Genomic DNA, 20,883 nt, shown 5'->3' with positions numbered 1-20,883 from the left:
ATGAAAAATGACCCGGGTGGGGATGAGGCCGCGGCAGGGACGAGGCTGCGTGGGTGTTAGAGGGACCTCCCCCTGAGGGATGGACGGCGGATGTCGGACGGTGGTTCGTCATTCGACCTGCTTACAACGTAGACGATGCCGTCTGCTGTGACCACGTGAGTCCTTGCGTTTGGACTTGCCCACGGCGGCTGTTCAGAAGATGCCTGCGGACCGACTCTCTGATGAGCGCACAGGAGAGGATGTCCGCCCAGGATGAGTCGCTCTCTCGTGGCTGCAGCCGGGAGCCCAACCTAACACAGGCTGCCCCGAGAGTCTCTCTGCCTGCCGCGCTCTCCCATTACCTGTCTCCTCACCTTTTGCTCTCGGTAGAGACCCTCTGCCTCCTCACTTTAATTTTCTTCTCCTTCGATTGCTTCTTAGGACTGTATATAGAAATCGCCTGCCGGCGGCTCCCCAGACCTTGCGTGGCCTCACCGACCATGCACGGTTTGCTCCGTCTCGTGCACTCAGCACCGTCTGAGCGAGGCCACCTGCGAGGCCGCGGTGGGTGCGTGGCGCTGGCAGTGGTGGGACGCCGGGCTCCTCTGCTTTCTCTAGGAGTACATGTGCATGATGGGAGTGGACAACTGGCAACACTGGGCTGCCTGGTTCATCGTGTTCTTCGTCTCGGCCCTCCTCGCCGTTTCTTTCATGACCGTCCTCTTCTGCACACAGGTGCGTGTCCGGTCCCTCCGCACACGCTAAGCGGAAGGAAGGTGGCTGCGGAGCGGGCGGCGGGGCTGAGACTCGACAGAAGATGAGAGCACAGCCAGGGACGCGCACTTGGGGCAACCTCAGGTGGTATTTGCGGAAACTTTGCGGGCATCGGGCACTGAAGCTGCACCATCCGGGAGAGCCTTGACGGCCTTCCGCTGCTGGGGCTGCAAGTACTGGACGTGGGTGTGGTTAATTTCGTCAGGGAAGTGGGATTCGTCTCCTAATTAAAGTATTTTATAAACTTTAAAACATTACAACTCCGCAAATAGTTGAAAACGGTTGTTGTAAAAGATGGAGAATGTCCTCTTAGGCCCATCCTACCGTGTTAAATTTTCCTCCGTGCTGCCATCGAGATCTGGTGTTCCAATTTGCTAACTTGCATCTGATGGCTAAATTATAATCCACCATGTGGATAAATGAAGATTTAGCTTCTAAATTACCCAAATTGGGGCACTTTGGATAAAGGTAGGCAAGAAAACCCAGACCACATGGCAAAATACATAAAACAAAGAAAACGGCCAGAAAGCATTAAAAAGAGGAGACGTGAGGTGTCCAAAGAAATACTATAGTTATTATAAGAGCGACAATGACAAATGGGATAAAGTCTCTTATTAAAGCGAAAGAGATTCACATTGGGTCAAAAATAGAATTCAGACATATGCTCTCTTTAAAAAAGATACACGTACAGAGCGTAATTTATAAAAGGTAATGGACACTGCATCAAAGTTATGCCTTAAAAAAAAAAATCAAGATATGTTGTCTAATTTAGACTAATCTTGTGGTTTTAAAACAATTTCTGCATTGTTCTGGGGCCCCTGGGTGGCTCAGTTGGTTGAGCGTCTGGCTCTTGATTTTGGCTCAGGTCATGATCCCAGGGTCGTGGGATCGAGTCCGAAGTCAGGTACCATGCGGAGCATGGAGCCTACTTAAGAGTCTCTTTCTCTAATGCCTAAGAAAGTATCTTCTTGAAAGCCTTGGCTTTAATCATAGGATTTTTTTTTCCCCTCTGTATCCCCTGTGTGGTATTAAACCACATCATGTCTGATCCAGGAAAAAAAAAAAAAAAAAAGAGTCTCTTTCTCTCTCTCTCTCTCTCTCTCTCCCTCCCTCCCTCCCCTCCTGCTGCACCTCTCCCCCACTCATGCTCTCTCTAAAATAAAAAATAAAATAAATTCATTAAAATAAATAAATAAATAAATAAATAAATAAATAAATAAATAAATAAAAGTTCTGCATTGTTTTCAGGGTATTTTATGCCTCTCCTCATTCTTTCCACGTAAAAACAATGTGTGTTTGTGACTGCTCCACAGGTGAACAGTGTGGCGGTGTTCAGGAACAGCGACCCTAGCTTGATATTTGTTTTCCTACTGTCTTTTGCCACGGCCACTGTTTTCTTTGCATTCATGATCAGCACATTCTTCCAAAAAGGTGAGTCCTGATAAAATTCTCAGTCGAGGAGTGTGTGTGTGACTTCTTTTTCTGGTAGCATTGCTATTTCAGTTACGTGCATCATTAATTATGATTTCTCCAAAGCCAAGTTTTCACCTCTACGGTTACTTTAGCAATAGAGCAGCTCCATTCCCCATTAAAGGCTTAGGGAACTGTCTCTATATACGTATATCTTTATGCCTCATTTGGCTTCTAAATGTAATTTCAAATGGAAGCAAATGGTAAGGCCCAATGTGGAAGGAAATGAAGGGTAAGACATCCAGTGCAGACAGGTTTCCAGGTCTTGATTGTGAGTTGGGCACAATGATAGGGTAGCTTATAAGACACTACAGTAAGAGAGGAATTCCTGGGACTTTGGTCCTGTCAGAGGGGTGTTACCTCTAAAACTGTTGGTAGAGTCGCTGAACTACTAGAGACAAAAATAACAGGAAATGGAGTCAAAGTCAGAGTGTGGGATAACTGAGTCCTGATTCAAATAGAGAGATGGAGGTAAAAACATGAATGGAGGACGGGTCCAGCAGGTGGTAACAACAACAAAAAGGCTTAAAAGAATTTGGGAAAAAATAAAAATGTGGTATAAATGAAGACAGGCAATTTATTGTTTACATTGGTGAATATTTGACATCAGATACCATGTTCTAATATGTGGGCCCTGGAAAATATGGACCCTGCCAAGATGGGGGTGGGTTCTTTGGGAGGCTGACTGGGCTTGGACACTGTCTCCTGATTCAAATTCTTTACCTAGTGTCCCACTATCTCTCAATAGCTCAAGGGCAAGCATGGCAGGGGAGATGGTCAAGGAAGAGAGTTACGTGGATACCTTAGAGCATAAGTATCAAAAGGATGCTCAAAAGCTAAGGCTAATGTGGTACAGAAGGTTGAAACCCCCAAAATTGAGCTTGCGTTCACACATAAGAAATAAGCACAGGCTGGAAATAAAAGACAAAACCAATGAGGTCAGAAGCACAATAAAGCAAGACCAGAGTAGGAAACAGTCCCAAGTGAAGGCAAATATATACTACGCAACTCAGAGTCTACGACCAATTGCTTTTTGATGAAGGGGCCGAGACAATTCAACGGGCAAGGAATAAGGAACAGTCTTTTCAGCAAAGGGTGCTGGGATAGCTGGATATCCACGTGCAAAAGAATGAAGTTGGACCCTACATCACATCATGCACAAAAATCAACTCAATATGGATTGTAACCCCAAATATAAGAGTTAAAACTACAAAATCCTGAAAAGAAAATACAGGCATAAATCTTTGTGATCTGGGGTTAGGTGGTGATTTCTTAGACATGACACCAAAAGCATAAATCATAAATAAGCAAATGGATAAATTGGACTTTCTCAATGTTAAAAACTTTGTGCTTCAAAGGATACCATCAAGAAAGTGAAAAGACAACCACAGACTGGGAGAAAACATCTGCAAGTACTACATATCATAAGAGACTTGCATCCAACATAAGTAAATTAAACTAAATTAAACTAAACTAAAAATAAAAACAAAAATATTCCAAACTCATTCTACAGGCAGGCGTTGCCTTGATACCAAAGCTGGAAAAGACATCAGACCAAAAAAACTACAGATTAAAATTCTTTATGAATACAGAGATGGAAAAATCATCAACAAAACACTAGCAAACTAAATCCAACAGTATATTAGAATGATTACACACTATGCCAAGTGGGGTTTATCCCAAGAATGGAAGAATAATTCAACATATGAAAAATAATAAATGTAATACGCCATTTGATAAAAGAAAAAATAAACACAATTTTATTCACTTTTATTCATCTCAATTGATATTGAAAAAGCATGTGACAAAACCCAGTACTTTTCATGATAAAAAAATTTTAACAAACTAAAATTTAAAGGAAGTATCTCAATCAATAGTGAGCATGTACGAAAACCCCACAACTAACATCATATTCAATGGTGAATAATTGAAAATATTCCCCCTAAGATCAGGAAAAAGATAAGGATGCCCACTTTCCCCTCTGTTATTCAACACTGTACTGGAAGTTCTAGCCGGAGCAATTAAGAAGAAAAAAGAAACCAAAGACATGTAACTGGAGAGGAAGAAGCAAAACTCTCTCTATTCAAACGTGACATGATCTTATACAGAGAAAATCCTAAAGAATCCACAAAAAGAACTTTGAATCCAGCGAATTTGAATCCAGAAACAAATGAATTCAGCAAATTTGCAAGATACAAGGTCAACACGCAAAAATCAGTTGTGTTTCTATACACGCACAGTAACCATCCCCAAAAGGAAATCAAGAAAACAATTCCACTTAAAATGCCATCCAAAATAAAATACTCAGGAATAAATCTGACCACAGAGATAAGAGACTTGGTAAAAGAAATCAAAGATGACTTAATGGAAAGACATCCCATGTTCATGGATTGGAAGACTTAGTATTGTTAAAACGGCCCTATTCCCCCAGATTGATCTACAGATTCTATTCAGATCCTATTAAAATCCCAGCTTCCTTTTTCTCAGAAATGGACAAGATGATCATAAAATTCACACGGAATGGCAATGGGCCTTGAAAAGCCAAAACAATTTCAAAAAAGAATAACAAAGTTAGAGGATTCACACTTCCTGGTTTCAAACTTACTACAAAGCTGTAGGGATCAAAACAGTGTGGTACTGGCATGAACATAGATAGACTGATGGAACAGAATTGCGTGTCTAGAAATAAGCCCATACATCTAATAGGCAATTGATTTTGACAAGGGTGCCATGACCATGTAATGGAAAAAGAACAGTTTCTTTAACAAATGGTGCTGGGACAACCAGATAGGCACTTGGACTCCTACCTCACTTCATTCCTTAGATGGCTGAATACTATTCCATAATATGGACAGACCACATTTGGTTATCTTTTCATCTGTTGATGGAAACTGGGTTGTTTCCACCTTTTGGCTGATGTGAACAATGCTGTTGTGAACATTTGTGCACAAGTGTCTGTTTGAGTTTGCTTTCAATTCCTTTGGGCATACACCTAGGAGTGTAGATGCTGGATGATGATTCTATTTAACTTTTTGAGGAACATTTTGAGGAAGTAGCAAACTGTTTTTTGCAGAAGGTGCAACATTTTACATTTGCACAGCAGTACATAAGGGCTCTTTTTTTTTTTTTTTTTTTTTTTTTTTTTTGAGAAATACCTGTTCAAGTCTTTTGCCCATTTTTCACTTGCATGGTTTGTTCTGTTGCTGCTGAATTATATGAGTTACTTATGGACTTTGAATATTAATCTCTCTTCAGATATGATTTGCAAATATTTTCTCCCATTCCATGGGTTGTCTTTTTACTGTCTTGATAGTGTCTTTTGATGCACAAAAATTTTAAATTTTGTTAAAGTATAATTTATCTCTTTTTTCTTTTGTTGCCTATGTTTTTGTCCTTATACTAAGAAACCAGTGCCAAACCCAAGGTTATGAAGATTTCTCCCAAGGTTTCTTCTAAGAGTTTTATAGGTTTAACTCTTATGTTTAGAACGTTGATCCATTTTGAGTTAATTTTTGCATATCGTCTAAGATCAGGGTCCAACTTCATTCTTTTGCATGTAGATATCCAGTTTTCCCAACACCATTTGTTGAAAAGCTACTCTTTGGGGAGCCTGGGTGGCTCAGTCGGTTGAGCGTCCGACTTCAGCTCAGGTCATGATCTCACAGTCTGTGGGTTCGAGCCCTGCGTCAGGCTCTGTGCTGACAGCTCAGAGCCTGGAGCCTGTTTCCAATCCTGTGTCTCCCTCTCTCTCTGCCCCTCCCCCACTCTCACTTTGTCTCACCCTGTCTCTCAAAAATAAAAATAAAAAATAAAAATAAAAAAAGGTACTCTTTCCCCCATTGAACAGCTTTAGCATCAATTGAAAATGAATTGATCATGGGGCGCCTGGGTGGCTCGGTTGGTTAAGTGTCCAACTTACGCTCAGGTCATGATCTCACAGTCTGTGAGTTTGAGCCCCACGTTGGGCTCTGTGCTGACAGTTCAGAGCCTGGAGCCTGCTTTGGGTTCTGTGTCTCCCTCTCTCTCAAATAATAAATAAACATTAAAATTTTAAAAAAAGAGAAAAAGAAAATGAATTGATCATGTACGTGAGGGATTGTTTCTGGGCTACTATATTCCACTGGTGTTTATTGGTCTAGACTTTGACCAATGTTCATTCTTTAAATGTTTGGTAGAATTCACAAGTGAAGTCATTATGGTCCTGGGATTTTCTTCGTTGGAACAGAATGCGAGGGGCCTATGGGGCACCATCCAGTGTACTAACATACACATTACTGGATTCCCAGAATAAAAAAAGAGAAAGGGGGAAAAAAAACCCACCAGAAAGAAATATTTAAAGAAATAATGACTGAAAACAACCCCAATTTGATGAAAGACATGAATCTACAAACCCAAGAATCTCAGTGAACTCCAAGCAAGATAAACTCAAAGAGATCCACACCAAGAGTCATTCAAATTGTCAAAACCCGAAGTCAAAAAGAGCATTTGTGAAGGCATCAAGAAGAGGCTCCTCGTGTACAAGTGAACCTTGGTCATATCAAAAGCTGATTTCTCTTCAGAAACTACAGAGTTCAGAAGTTAGTGAGATGACATTTTAAATCCCGAGGGGGTTAAAATTCAACCAGGAATTCTATACCTGGCAAAACCCCTTGAGAATGAAGGTGAAATTGAGACATTTTCGGAAAAACAGAAGCAGAGAGTGTCCATTGTTACTGATGGACTTGCCCTACAAAAATTGACAAAGGGAGTTTTTTGGGCAGAAATGAAAAGCCGCCAGACAGTAACTTGAAGCCATAAGAAGAAATACAGACCACCAACTGGTGAAGACACCTTAAGCCAGAATCACTGTCCTTCTGGTTTGTAAATCATCTTCTCTCTCCTATATGATTTATAAGCAAATGCATGAAAATATTCATGAATCTGCATTAATGGGCACTTAACAGATGAAGATATGATCTGTCACAATAACAGTTTAAAAGGGGGAGGACAGAGATGTCTGTGAGCAGAGTGTATGGTATTGAAGGTAAGTGGTATTATTTAAACTTGGTTGTTGTAAGTGTAAGGTTAATTATTACATAGTTTTGACTAAACTATGCGTGTTACTTTCCTGTTGCTGAGGTAACAGCTTACTGCATACTGAGTGGCTAAAAATAGCACATATTCATCATCTTACAGCCAAGTCTGAAATGCATTTCTCTGGGCTAAAGCATCAAGACTTCCTCAGGGCTGTGTTCTTTCTGGAGACACGAGGGGAGAATGAGAACCCTTCCCGATGCCTGCATTTGGGGGCTCATGGCTCCTTCCTCAGTCTTGGGTGCTCTAGCTCCTTCTGACTTCTGATTCCATCACCTCCCCTCACTCTGGCACTCCTAACTCCCTCTCCTGAGGGCCCGTGCCATTGGACCCACCCAGATAATCCAGAATAAGCTCATCTCAAGATTCTCAATCACCTCCACAAAGTCCCTCGGGCTCTGTAAAGTCATACCTTAATGTTACGGCTTTCGGGGGTTAGGATTGGACATCCCTGGGAAGCCTTTATTCTGCCCACTGCAGCACATAAACAACTGGAAAAATAGTGAAGTGAGAAAAGAAATTATTGAAGCAACTTCTCAACATTGAAAAACAACAGAAATAAATGTTTTCGAGTTGGGGGGCTTGAAAAGAATCACTTCACAAAGAAAGGAATTACTTCAAATGCTTTTAAAACATAGTGTTTCAGGGAGCCTGGGTAGCTCAGTCGGTTAAGCGTCCAACTTTGGCTCAGGTCATGATCTCATGGTTGTGAGTTTGAGCCCCTCTTTGAGCTCTGTGCTGACAGCTCAGAGCCTGGAGCCTGCTTTGGAGGCTGTCTCCCTCTCTCTCTGCCCCTCCCCTGCTCACGCTCTGTCTCTCAAAAATAAACATTAGAAATCTTTTTTAAAAAAGAATAATGCTTGCAATGGGTTGAAACATGTAAAATATAAAAACCCTTGATCACGTAACAATCGTGATTTATAACGGTGCCCCAGGAAATGCCTCACTGGCAGCCCCCAGAGGTGGCTAGGGCGGCCATCCATCACACCCTGTTACCACCACAGGCAGGAAGGCACGTTCTGGCTCCTGGCTGCCCTCCAGATCGTGCCTCCCGCCCGCCCGGCCCCTTTGAGGAGGAGATTGTCATGTGAGCAAACCACACTCTACCTCTTACCGAAGCCTCTGCTGCCCCCTGTCCCTGCCCACATTCATGGTTGGTGGTCCCACCTCATCTCCTCTCAGACCCCTGGCTTGCTCTCCCAGTGACCCTGTGCCACCCCACATCGGTGCTCCCACGCTCCCACGGGCATCCCCTAAACCTGAGCCAACAACTGTGTGGTGGCCAGAATCTCAGCCTCAACAACCCCACTCTTGACCCCCCATGTCTCTGTTTAGCTCCCCCGTCTTGCACCCACCTCCCCCAATAATTCTTTGACCCCCATCAAGATGTCTGATCCATTGGCCCCAATGTTTTGTCACTATCCATCACCCCATCGTATGCCTCGCCCCGCTCAGAGCCCATGGCCCGTCCCTACTTTGACTCCTCTGACGTATACCCACCGACTCTCTGTTGAACTCATATTGCAAATCCTCAGCCCTGGTCACACCCAGCTCCCCGCTTACCCTGCAGCAGAACCTGGCCGGAGAAACTCTCTCCCGTGTGTGGACCAGTCTCTTTATTTAGGCCTCTGGTTCACGGATGCGCTGGCCACCGCCCTGCAGACCGCCCACATTCCTTTGTCACTTTGACCCGCACCTCTCTGGAACAGCAATTTCAAACCTCTTCCCAATCCTCCAGTGGACGCAGCCCTTCTCCCTTCTTCACTGAGGCTGGAAGTTCTTGCTCTGGCCTCAGAGGGCCGGTTTTGCGTCCTCGTGTGGACCCTGACCTTGAGCAAGTTAACAGACTGTGCATGCGTTTTCCCTTCTGTGAGACTGGAAAATAACAGTATTTACAACTTAGTTAGAAGGATCAGGTAGGGTATTGCACGTCAAATGCTGACAACACTTGATGCGTGGTAAGAGCTTAGTAGATCCTAGCAATGATTGACACCATTTACAAAAGAAGAAACTGAGTCAAGTTATACAAGATCCAAGGTCAGCCAGGTTCGGTGAAGGGCCCACTGCTGTCTCAATGGGGGCTCCTTCCATTACCTATGCAACCTTTAGGACCGGCTCCCTGTTCTCTCCACTTCCTGGAAGTCAAACGCCTGCACTCAACCTGAGCTCCTGTCCCACAGTCCAGCTGGATTGGCCTTCTCTCCCAATCTGGAGCCACCGTGCCAAGAACCTGGAAAAACCTCGAGTCCTTGACCCATAATTTACTAGCTCCATGCCACAGGGCGCATTTATTCCATGTGGCTAAACCTCAGTTTCCTCCCCTGTAAAACTTTGGGAGGGCACGGGGGTTATGGAAGAGTCTATAGAGAATGCGCGGGTCTCGGTACTACATCATGTCCCACTGCCCGGAGGAGGTCTGTACCGTGAGGGATGGTGTCAGTGCCATCTTGGGCAGTTACACATTGTGCCTTCACGGACAGATGGATTCGTGTTGGTTTTTTTTTTTTTTTTTTTAATTTTTTTAACGTTTATTATTGAGAGACAGAGAAAGACAGAATGTGAGCAGGGGAGGGGCAGAGGGAGAGGGAGACACAGAATCTGAAGCAGGTTCCAGGCTCTAAGCTGTCAGCACAGAGCCCGACGCGGGGCTTGGACTCACAAACTGCGAGATCGTGACCTGAGCCGAAGTCAGACGCTTAACCAACTGAGCCACCCAGGTGCCCCCGGATGGATTTGTGTTTTAAGTGCCACAGATGCCCTTGGTCTTTTGATAGCGAACGTGCAAAATTCCTCAAAAGACGACTTTTCTTGGAGATGCCGAGGCCCCCACAGTCCCCACCCCTGCCCTGCCATGGCAGGAAGGGGCTTGTGTCGCACATGGTGCATCAGTGACAAAACCCTTCTCGTTTCTTCCCGCAGCCCACGTAGCCACTGCCTCGGGAGGAATCATCTTCTTCCTCACCTACCTTCCATACCTGTACCTCACTTTCAGCTACTCCCAGAGGACCCACTTCCAAAAGATTGGCTTTTGCCTGCTCTCGAATGTCGCCATGGCACTGGGAGTGCGATTTATCTCCATATTTGAGATAAGAGGTGAGTCCCACCTTTCTCCAAGGGACGCTGCCTCAATGCCCTGTCACTGCTGACGGGCAGGGTGACCTGAGTTCCCACGAGAGCCTCACTGCACTCTTCATTCGGTGTCCTGAGCGTTTCCGACCTGCTCGAAGCAACAGTAGGTTGTAGGACACGTTTCACACCACACAGCTCACAGTGTGGTTTGGGAGCAAAACTAAAGCGTATTAATGATTTAGGAGATGATATGACCATGCAGTCGTACAGATATAAAAGATACAGAGTTATGGTGCACCTGGGTGGTTCCGTCGGTTAAGTGTCTGACTTCGGCTCAGGTCATGATCTCATGGTCCGTGAGTTCGAGCCCCACATTGGGCTCTGTGCTGACAGCTTGGAGCCTGGAGCCTGCTTCGGATTCTGTGTCTCCCTTTCTCTCTGCCCCTCCCCTGCTTGTTGTCTCTCTCTCTCTCAAAAATAAATAAAAACATTAAAAATTAAAAAAAAAAGATACAGAGTCATGATTCGATTTGGTTCACACTTTCAGAATTTTATGGATAAATGGAGTGCTATCTACATACGTCATGTTTGAGGCTCACAGCCTTCAGGGTCCATCTAGGGGACTTCCCACCAATGGTGTCCTACTTCCAACTCCCACCTTTGGAAGTGCACCCCCAAGTTTTCATCTGTCTTATGTTCTGGGGTCGGAAGGATCCTTCCGAATGCCAGCAGTCACAGCAGAAGATTGCAGCTAGCATATCAAAATGTAGGGACCAGCTGGCCTCAGTAGGCTTTCTGCATGAGACCGTCCCACATTTCCGCGGCACGAAGGTGATCTGCTGTGAACACTCCAGCAAGTGTCTTCGTTGCTCAGTGTTGGCTTTTATCACCAGAGTCCTGGGTCCAGACACTACGGCTTGGCTTAGCAGCAGCAGGGATAGGAATTATATGTGGGACCTAGGTTATGCGTCCTCTTAGGGCAGTTGGGATTACCTTCAACAACCTGCTCAGAGGCACTATCTATCAATAAATGTCTTAAGGTTGGGATGGTCTAAATGGGTGAAGGGTGCTTAAAATATAATGGAGGGTGTCAAGTTGACCAGAATTCATTGCAGGTGAGTGGTTTTCTTTAACAAAGCAGTGACGAGACCGCACTTTGCGAACGACAACGGGGGAAAAGTAGGTTTAAAACGGTAGCCCGGGAGTACCTGGGTGGCTCAGTCTGTTAAGCGTCCGACTCTTGATTTCAGCTCAGGTCGTGATATCATGGTTCATGAGATCAAGGTTGGTGAGATCAAGCTGCATGCTGGGCTCAGCGCTCAGCAGGCAGAGCCTGCTTGTGATTCTCTCTCTGTCCCTCTCTCCCTGCCCCTCCCCCCCCACTCTCATGTGCACTCTCTCTCTCTCTCTCTCTCTCTCAAAATAAATAAATAAACATAAAAAAATGGTACCTCCGATTTCTTCCATGTTAGTGAGTGAATAGGGGAATTTTACAGAGCCTCTCTGTTGAAAGCGGAGGGAACTTGGGTGAGCAGTTGGGCTGGACGAGCTTGTGGGTTTGTTCCCACGCTGGGATTCTCTCGGGGAGAGACTGAAACGACACTCAGCAGGGCTACAATGTGGTCCTGACAGCCGTGGGGGTCCGAGCATCCTGGGTGGGCATCCTGGGTGGGCTGAGATGGCCCGGCTCCCACGCCTCTGCCTCCTGCAGTCACTGGGTGTGGACCACCCAGAAAAGGCTGTGAGGAGGCTGACAGCTGATAGCCCGTTGGCCGCAGCACGCCCGGCAGCTGAGGTGACAGCTTTCGTGGGGGGGGGGGGGGGGCAGGAAAGTACATCCCTGTGTCCTTATACCAACCCCTGATACACGAGACGGCCTTGGGGAAGGTGCCGTGGTGCTGGCTGTATCGTGAAAGAAAAACAAAGGAGAAAATTGCCCTCTCGAGCCTGTTACAAGCTGGTTCTCTGTCGGAGCTGCAGCCCGGGTCACCCTGCAGGGGCAGTCCAGGGACCCTCAAGCAGCAGCCCAGGTGCCCGGCAGAGCTGGCCTCACAGGCAAAGCCTCACAGGTTTTCAAGTACAAGGCAGTGAAAAACATAAGGAAATAAACAGCCATGGACAGGAACCAACAGAAACAAGACAAAGTGAAAACAGATTCACAAAGTCCTCACATTTTGGGATTATCAAAACACAGATTATAAAACAATAATGCTCGTGATAGGTTTTTCTTTTCATAAGGCAGGTTTGAAAATATCTGCAAGCAACAAGGACCCAATACTCCTTGGGGGAAATACAAAATACGACCAACCAAGGAGCAACCTTCGTGGATGGGTTACCTGTAGATTCAAAACAGCGGAGGGAGAATTATGACCTGGAAGGAGGTGAGAAGAAACCATGCAGAAGGCAGCAACGAGGACCAAAAGGATTTTAAAATGGCAGGAGAGCTGAAAACTGACGCAGCGAAGAGTGTTTTGCCTCCATTTAAGCAGAGATCTGGCAGGAAATGAGAGAAGGGGCAGAGGAAATGCATCTGAAAAGAGGGTGCCCAGATCTGTCCCCAAACTCAATGTCAGGAAGCCCAGCAAATCCCAGACGAGAGTAATAAGAAATCTACACTAGGCACATCAGCGTACAACGGAGCACGGCAGATGGCAAGAGAAAAATCTTAAAAGTGGCCTGGGGAGCAAAAAGAAAAATTGCTTTTCAACAGAGCATCAGTGGGGGCCTGAAGACAGTGGCTTCATACACGGGTTGTGTAAAATAACTACAACAACAACAGCAGCAGCGGCAGCAGCGGCAACGGAGATTCCTTTAGGTTTTATTTTTTTTTAATTTTTTAATGTTTGTTCATTTCTGACACAGAGAGAGTGTGTGCGCGTGCACGCAAGCGGAGGAGGGGCAGGGAGAGGGGGAGACACAGAATCGGAAGCAGGCTCCGGGCTCTGAGCTGTCGGCACGCAGCCCGATGCCCGGCTCAAACCCACAAACTGTGAGATCGTGACCTGAGTCGAAGTCCGACGCTTAACCGACTGAGCCACCCGGGCGCCCCTAGGTTTTTGTTTTTTGGGTTTTTTTAGAGAGAGAAAGAGCGTGTGCATGCAAGTGGGGGAGAGGGGCAGAGAGAACCTTAAGCAGGCTCCAGGCTCAGCTCAGAGCCTGTCGCAGAGCTCGAGAGCTCGATCCCACAACCATGGGATCATGACCTGAGCTGAAATCAAGAGTCGGATGCTCAACTGATTGAGCCATGCAGGCGCCCTCCCTTAGGTTTTTATTCTTTATTTTTTTATCAGGTAAAATTTTTTTAACAGGTAAAATTAAAGTGTATAGGAGGGGCTTTAGAGGGGATCATGTCAGAACCCAAAGGGAATAAATACCTTCCGGAAGGAGAGTAAAGATAATTAAGTTTAGACTTTGCACCATAAAGCAGACCTGGTGATTCATTACTGAGCCAAGCAGGCCAGAAGCAGTGGGTAACTTTTAAACTTAATAGAAAAAAGAGTAACGAAAGGTTGGCTGAGTCCAAAAGCGGCATAAAAGAAGAGAGGACTTTGGTCATACGCCCACCTCCACGGCGTGGGGGCTGGAAGTTGGGGCGCAGGACGGGCACACCCTGTTCAGAACACTCTAGATGGAACAGACATGGTGCAGACCCCTCCCGCACGCACCTTCTTCCTGAATATAATTAGATAAATCGTGGGAGGAAGTCACAGCTAACCCCTACCTGATCCAAACTCTAGACCTGAGCCAAAGTCGGACGCTCAAACGACTGAGTCACCCAGGCGCCCCCTCAAATTAAAAAAAATTTTTTTTAAATGTTTATTTATTTTTGAGACAGAGAGAGACAGAGCATGAACAGGGGAGGGTCACAGAGAGAGGGAGACACAGAATTGGAAGCAGCCTCCAGGCTCTGAGCTGTCAGCACACAGCCCGATGCCCGGCTCGAACTCACGGACTGTGAGATCATGACCCGAGCCGAAGTTGGATGCTCAACCGACTAAGCCACCCAGCCACCCCCTCAAATTTAAATGAAAGTAGAGAGGCAAGAATGGCCAAAACCGCTTCAGGAAGAGCAAGATGGGAAACCTTGTTTTTCCGGACATGATGATCTCTCAAAGAGCAATCATAATTAAGACTGACAAAAAGACTGATAGAACAGAAAACCCAAAGCCAAAGGCACGGGTGAAGGTCGGCAGTGACGCCGACCCCCGGCAGTGGGGGTCAGTAAATGGTGCTGCAGGGACGGGAGGACCTTCTGGGGAAGTTGAAACCGGACCCGCAAATCACAGCACCCACAGGGGTCAATTCCAGCGTCAAAACTCTGTAACGCTCTTGGCGATGATGATATAAAAGAGAACACTCCTATCCTCGAAGCGGGAAAGATTTCTTAAACAAGATGCAAACTAAATGACCGTAAAGGGGGGTGGATCTGACGTCGGGGCGGACTAGCGCTGCGCGAGGACGCACCTGCTCTCGAGAACCACGTGGGCTCAGTGTCACAGCCTTGGAATCCGCCCTGAGCCCTGCGAGATCTGATTGTCAGGCGCAGTGGAAGGCGACGCTCTCGTGCGGACCAGTCGCGGGATCGCCTCCCAGGAAGGGCCTCAGAGGCCACCTGGCCCTTCTCCCCACGGCAGCTCAGCTCAGCCCAGGTTCCTGGGGTGGGGCGTGGGGGGCCCTGACGCGCCGGATGGGAACAGAACCTCAGGTGCTCAGCAAGCACTTTGAAGCCTGAGGAGCAGCCATCTAGCCCGTCTGTATGCTCGCCTGCCCGCACTCGAATCTCTCCCTCGGCGTTGCTGGTTCCCGCCACCGCGAGCCTGCTGGCGGACACTCAGTATCTCGGACGCTTTCAATGAGAAGCCTCAGCCACTTGCACCCAGATTAGACACTGGGCGCCACACAGGCTACTTTCCTCCCTACGCGCCCAGGACCTGGTCCCAAGCCAACTCCTCGGTACCTTCCTGTATTTGTGGAACAGGGATGTGTGATCGCCCACAGCACGCGAGGCCCCGGGGCAGACGCTGCAGATACAGTGATGGGTGAACAGTAACTCGGGCAGGTTCACAGCACAGAGCCCTACCCTCTCCGATCGCAGCTAGCTCAGGGTGCCGGGGGGATGGGCACATAACCCGGATGGGGGAGGGGTGCAGGGTAAGGAGACCCCTGGGCAACCCTCACTTCAGGTGAGAATTAGCCCGGCGGACAAGGCGGGTAACAGGTGCACAAGTGGGGAGGCGTCTTGGGTGACCACGTCCCTATTCGGTGCCAGTGAAAACACTACCGCCTTCTGGTAATACTGAAAATGTTTTGTCGTGTGGGAGACACTCACAGCTCTAGCTTTCCCCCCTCCCGTGCCTTGCGTTCGTCCCCTAGCGCCCCAGACATCAACTCTGCAGGCCTGCGGGCGGCGGGAGCGGGACGTCCTGCCGTCCGGGTGCTGACTGCGGCCCTTTCTCCGGGCAGGCACAGGCCTGCAGTGGAAGAACGTGGGCGGCTTCAGCGGGGAGTTTAACTTCTGCCAGGTGCTGCTGATGCTTCTGTTGGACTCCGTCTTGTACGGCGCGGTGGCCGGGTACGTGGAGGCCGTCCTCCCGGGCGAGCATGGCGTGCCCAAGCCCTGGTACTTCTTCGTCATGGTGAGTGCGGGCGCCGCCGCTCTGCACACCGACGCAGACCGTCCACGGCCTCCCCCCGATACCCTCGCCCGTCGTGGCGGTGTCCCCCATGAAATCCCAAACCCCAGGACACCTAAGCTGGGTCCTCTAAGCCGGATTCACCCCGGGAACCTATCAGTTTGCGGTCACCAGGGGAGCACGATTAACGCCCCGCCAGCGGCCCCGTTGTGAAGGGGGTGACCCTGTCTGACGTGCACGGGCACTCACTCTGGACCTCTGCGCGGCCGCCCTGCTGGCCCTTCCCAGAGTGTGGACAAGCACCCACCGGGTACTTCTCCAGGCCTCGGCCACAGGGAGCTTCCCGGCACGCCGCGAGCCTGGGCGGGCGCGTCCCCGTCGCTCACTCCGTCCGTCCTCAGGACCACGAATTGCGGGCTAGAAAGCAGCTTGTCGGTAGTGGGTCCACGAGCAAGCTGCTCGACGTCTCCGGGCACCGCTGAATATTTGGGACCAGGAAACTTGGGAGCTGGGGGGGGGGGGGGGATGTGGAGAATTTGGTTTACCAAAATATTCATCTTCCCAAAGCAGACAGTGGACTCACCCGCACGTGCTAATGTCGGCTGCCTTTCTGTCTAGCCATCCCACTGGCGTGGACAGCCCGTGGCCCTCACGCGGTCGGTGCTCCACGTGGCGGATCCGGACAACTCTCCAAAGAGCCAGTTGATTCAGGAAGAGCCTACCAGTTTGAAGAAAGGGATTGAAATCCAGCATCTCTACAAGGTATCGGCTCACAAACCTCCTTCCGAGAACCGAAGAAACGGGCGCAGAGGCTTCTGTTTTACCGTTAATGGGGGTTACGAGGCACAATTTCCTGACCGAGGTTTCGTTTCCTCCTGGAACGCCGTCCTCAAAAGAGGAACCTGACGTAAAGTGCCCTGTCTCCTGGGGTGCAGTTAAGTGGAGGAGGGTGGAGGGTCTGGATGGTCTCTCTTGAAATAACCCGCCCCCCTCACCCCCGCCTTGCCAGCGCCCCTGCCCGGAGACACCGGGGACACCCGGGGACTCAGCCACTGGCTGGCTGACTTCCATCCTCCACGGTTCACACACCCAGCCACGCGGAGCCCCAGCTCTCAGGGCCCGCTCCCAGCTGGGGCGTGCTTCCCTGTCACCAGCGTTGGCTGAGCCCTTCCTGCACGCAGAGCCCCGCGTGACTAGGCAGTGCCGCGACGGGATGCCTGGACACAAGCCCCATGCCGGGGATGTCCCACATTTCCTCCTTTGGCCCCTTCTGTCCTTCAAATGCGATGAGTCCCGAGGAGAGGCGGTTTCCTTGTACTGACAAGGCAGCCTTGTCACGCTCCCCGCCTTCCTCTGCCTGTGGGAGCTGGAGGGGGAGGAGGCATCACATCGTAGCCTGGGACGGGGTGGCTCCAGCTCCCTCCAGGCATGCCTGCCGCTCCCACGAGCAGGGATTCCCTTTGTGCTCACACAACAGGCTGTCTGCAGCCACACGGTTCTGGCATGATTTCTGAGGGGGCTTAGCCAGGTAATGCGGGGAAAGGTGTGGTTCTAGAAGCAGGGAGAAATCTCCCTGCCAAGCTCTGAGCCCCTCGTCCTCGAGCTCTGGCCTCCGTGGCTCGGGTACCAGGGAGAACCCCCGGGACTGCGCCCCACCCCCGTCAGGCTCCTCACCAGCCCCCCCTCCCCCCACCCCGGTCAGCTAAACCCTGAAAAGAGGGCTCCCTTCTAGATTTCCACTTGGATTCCCACCGATGGGCTGGCAGGGGAACTTGGGGTGGGTCACAGGTTCGTCACAAACGCCACGCGTGTGCACGTGCTCCACGGTCAGTCACACGTTGAATTTTCCGCAGGTCTATCACACAGGAAAGAATAAACATGTAGCAGTCAAAGACCTGACCCTGAATCTGTACCAAGGGCAGATCACTGCTCTCCTGGGACACAACGGAGCCGGCAAAACCACCACGTGCTACGTGCTCACAGGTACCTGTGCGGGGCCAGCCCCTCGAGGAAGAACAGACCCCGAATTCTGTTCCACCTCCCCTCATTAGATCTCACTGACGTCTTCATACGAAGCATTTGCTGTTTGTTTTTATGCCATCTGTATCCTGTCTGGCTGTTCACGTGACCTTGTAGCAGGAAAAGGAAATCTTTGGCTCTTTCAGCCTGCAGACTCTGATCTCACACGCTATCCAGGAGCTGTGAGCCCTGCCCTATGTGTGTCTTCCCACATAGAACCTTCTGGTACAGGGAGGCACCACTAATCTCCTAACCATGAAATCCATCCATTTGCTTCTGATTGGGGGGGGGGGGGGGAGGGTGGCTCAGTTAGGATGAGACCTGGAGAATTATTCTACAATTACTTCAGTTTCACAATCATTTTGATGCCTAAATAGTTATTTCACATTCTGTCAGCTAAAACAATAGGCTGCGATGTTTGAGAACTTGTTCATTCTGCAAATATGTATTTCTTGGAGCCTTAACCTGTGTAAAGTTCTGTACAAAACCAACGAGACACATTTCTGAGCTTCAAGGAGCTCTGAGAGCCAAGCAGTCACAGACATCCACCCTGCCAGAGAAACTATCAGCATCTCAGAGGCAGGCTGCCTCGGTTCCCCTCTCAGGCTGCTGAGCACCTTCTCTGGAAGATTCTGACGAGCAGCAAAGGGGAAACTTGGTCTGAGGTTCCGTCAGCCACTCCCCCTCCGCGCCCCCTCCCCGGCATCAGGATTTTAAGATCTGAGGCTCAGCCCCACAGACGCTCACTGGACAGGCTCTGTGGGGGTCAGGACAGGGGACTGAGGCCGGCAGGTTTCCTGGACGGGGGGGCAGTACTGTCTCTAGACGGGGGTCCTTGTCAGATGCAGGCATTGCTGATGCCAGAGGCCTCTCCTCCTGTATGGACTTGAGGTCCTCAGTGCCTGCAGGGTGACCCAGCTAGACCCCCAGGCCACACGACTAAGGTCCTAGTGTTGTTCAAAGACAAAGACGTAAACCGTTTCCCCCGCCGCCTGCCCCATACACACACACAGACACACACACTCTTCCCGGGTGCTTCCCTCTCTGCTGTTCTCAGCAGTGGTTTCTGTATATGTGTGCTACCTCTGTCTCCCCATCCCTCTCTCCAGAGAATCTGTTCTGTTTCCCTCTGGCCAGTGGTGCTTGGATCAGGGCTTGGCAAAGAACAGCCACGCAGTAAATACTTTTCAACGAATGAATGAATGAATGAATGAACGTAATTGCAAGTCCTGCCACAATGCGGACCACGAATGACCTCTCAGAGATGAGCCACGGATTTCTACCGGCAGTGACACGGCACAGAAAAAAAGGCCAACGCGGCCCTGGAGAAAGTGGCACCGCTGAAAGACACCGAGCGAGACTGAATAGCCCTGAAGATGCTAAGCCGGGAAGGGAAAGCCTGGCTGATGGCCCAGGACACTGAACATTGAAGGGCTTCTCTGCATGGAGGCCCCAAAGTTGGCACAGGCCTGTTCTGTATCTGAAACCCCATTCCTCCACCCAGGAAAGCTATGTGGGTTTTGAAAAAAAAATTCTAGGAGCTATTCTAGTATTGTAATTCTACATAAAAAGACTTACGTATTTAACGTGGAAAGCATCACTGGTTTTCCTCCCCATCCCCCAGCCGCAAACAGTCACCGATGCTTTATCGTCCACAGGCAAAATGAAAGATCCCAAAACTCCACCAGTGGGTAATTTGGCAGGAAGTATCAAGAACCTGAAAGTCTTGTCCCCTCTTGGCCACCGAATCTACTGACATTGGTTTGGAGTCAGAAAGTGTATGGGGAGGAAGGCAGAGTTGAGATCCATGTTCGTATTCACGAAACACTGCAAACTAAATACCTAAATACCTACTAGCATGGCGTGAATAAATACGCGGCGTATATTCATAACAATGAAATCCTGTTAGCCTTCGCAAATTATATAGATCTCGTTGACGTGGAGAAATGGCCTCAGTAGACTGTTTTGTGAAAAGGCCAGTTAAAAGAACCAGAATTTATATTTCCCAGTTTTGCTAGAAACTTAGCACGTGGGACAGCGTACGCATAAGAAGGTAAGAACACAGCCGAAAGTATGCAAAACAATGTTAACAGCGGTCCTGTTTACAGGTTGGGATGTGCATAACCTTCGTCTGCTTTGTCCTTCTTCCTTTAACCCTGTTGCAATAGACATCTATGGCCTTTTTCAGTCTGAAAAAATACAACTTAAAATAAGAAAATGAGAATAGGGGGTGCCTGGGTGGCTCAGCCAGTTGAGCGTCCGACTTCGGCTCAGGTCCTGATCTCAAGGCTTGTGAGTTCAAGCCCCGAGTCAGGCTCTGTGCTGACAGCTCAGAGCCCGGAGCCTTCTTCAGATTCCGTGTCTCCCTCTCTCTCTGCCCCTACCCCACTTGTGCTCTCTGTCTCTCTCTCAAAAATAAATAAACATTAAAAAAATGTTTTTAAAGAAACTGATAATAAAGACAGTACACAGATGGGCCGTATACACATCCCCACATGCACCAGGCAGGGGGTGCGATCATTCGCGTGCTCCCTGGGGCTTACTGGGAATTTACACGGAATCAGTCACGGGTCTCAGCTCAAACCTGTTACACAACCCAAACACCATCGTTCTGAACCACGTTTCCACAGTAGCTCTTAAGGCTCATCTCAGTGTAAGCATGACGCGCACCCGTGTGTCTTCTTCACCGAGGCAGGCTGGCGCTCCTCAGACGTAGGAAGGAGGTCTCCTGCCTCCGCTGCCCCCACACATCCTCACTCACTGTCACAGATCATCTACGCCTCGGATGTTCCCAATCGTGACAAGGGAGAGGCGGCCTGCACGCCAACAAACAGAGAGTGTCCTTACGCCCTTGCTCTGTCGCGTG

The 20,883-nt window shown here is 48.8% G+C and overlaps 1 protein-coding gene across 4 annotated transcripts in view; it reads left to right on the top strand.

Moving 5' to 3' along the window:
• Positions 1-20,883, top strand: part of LOC132689734 (ATP-binding cassette sub-family A member 17-like) — a 75,911-nt gene that overhangs the window by 8,406 nt on the left and 46,622 nt on the right. For all 4 annotated transcript variants that reach the window (XM_078440232.2, XM_078440230.2, XM_078440229.2 and 1 more), the window contains 6 exons: positions 598-714; positions 2,067-2,184; positions 10,216-10,389; positions 15,829-16,001; positions 16,617-16,760; positions 17,852-17,981. In XM_078440232.2, the coding sequence (XP_078296358.2) occupies positions 598-714; positions 2,067-2,184; positions 10,216-10,389; positions 15,829-16,001; positions 16,617-16,760; positions 17,852-17,981 (856 nt within the window). The remainder of the gene's footprint in view (positions 1-597; positions 715-2,066; positions 2,185-10,215; positions 10,390-15,828; positions 16,002-16,616; positions 16,761-17,851; positions 17,982-20,883) is intronic.

This window comes from Panthera onca, chromosome E3 (genome assembly GCF_046562875.1).
Source record: "Panthera onca isolate mPanOnc1 chromosome E3, mPanOnc1 haplotype 2, whole genome shotgun sequence".
Lineage (NCBI taxonomy): Eukaryota > Metazoa > Chordata > Mammalia > Carnivora > Felidae > Panthera > Panthera onca.
Note: the sequence above shows the minus strand (reverse complement) of the source record. Positions and strands in the feature narration are given on the sequence as shown.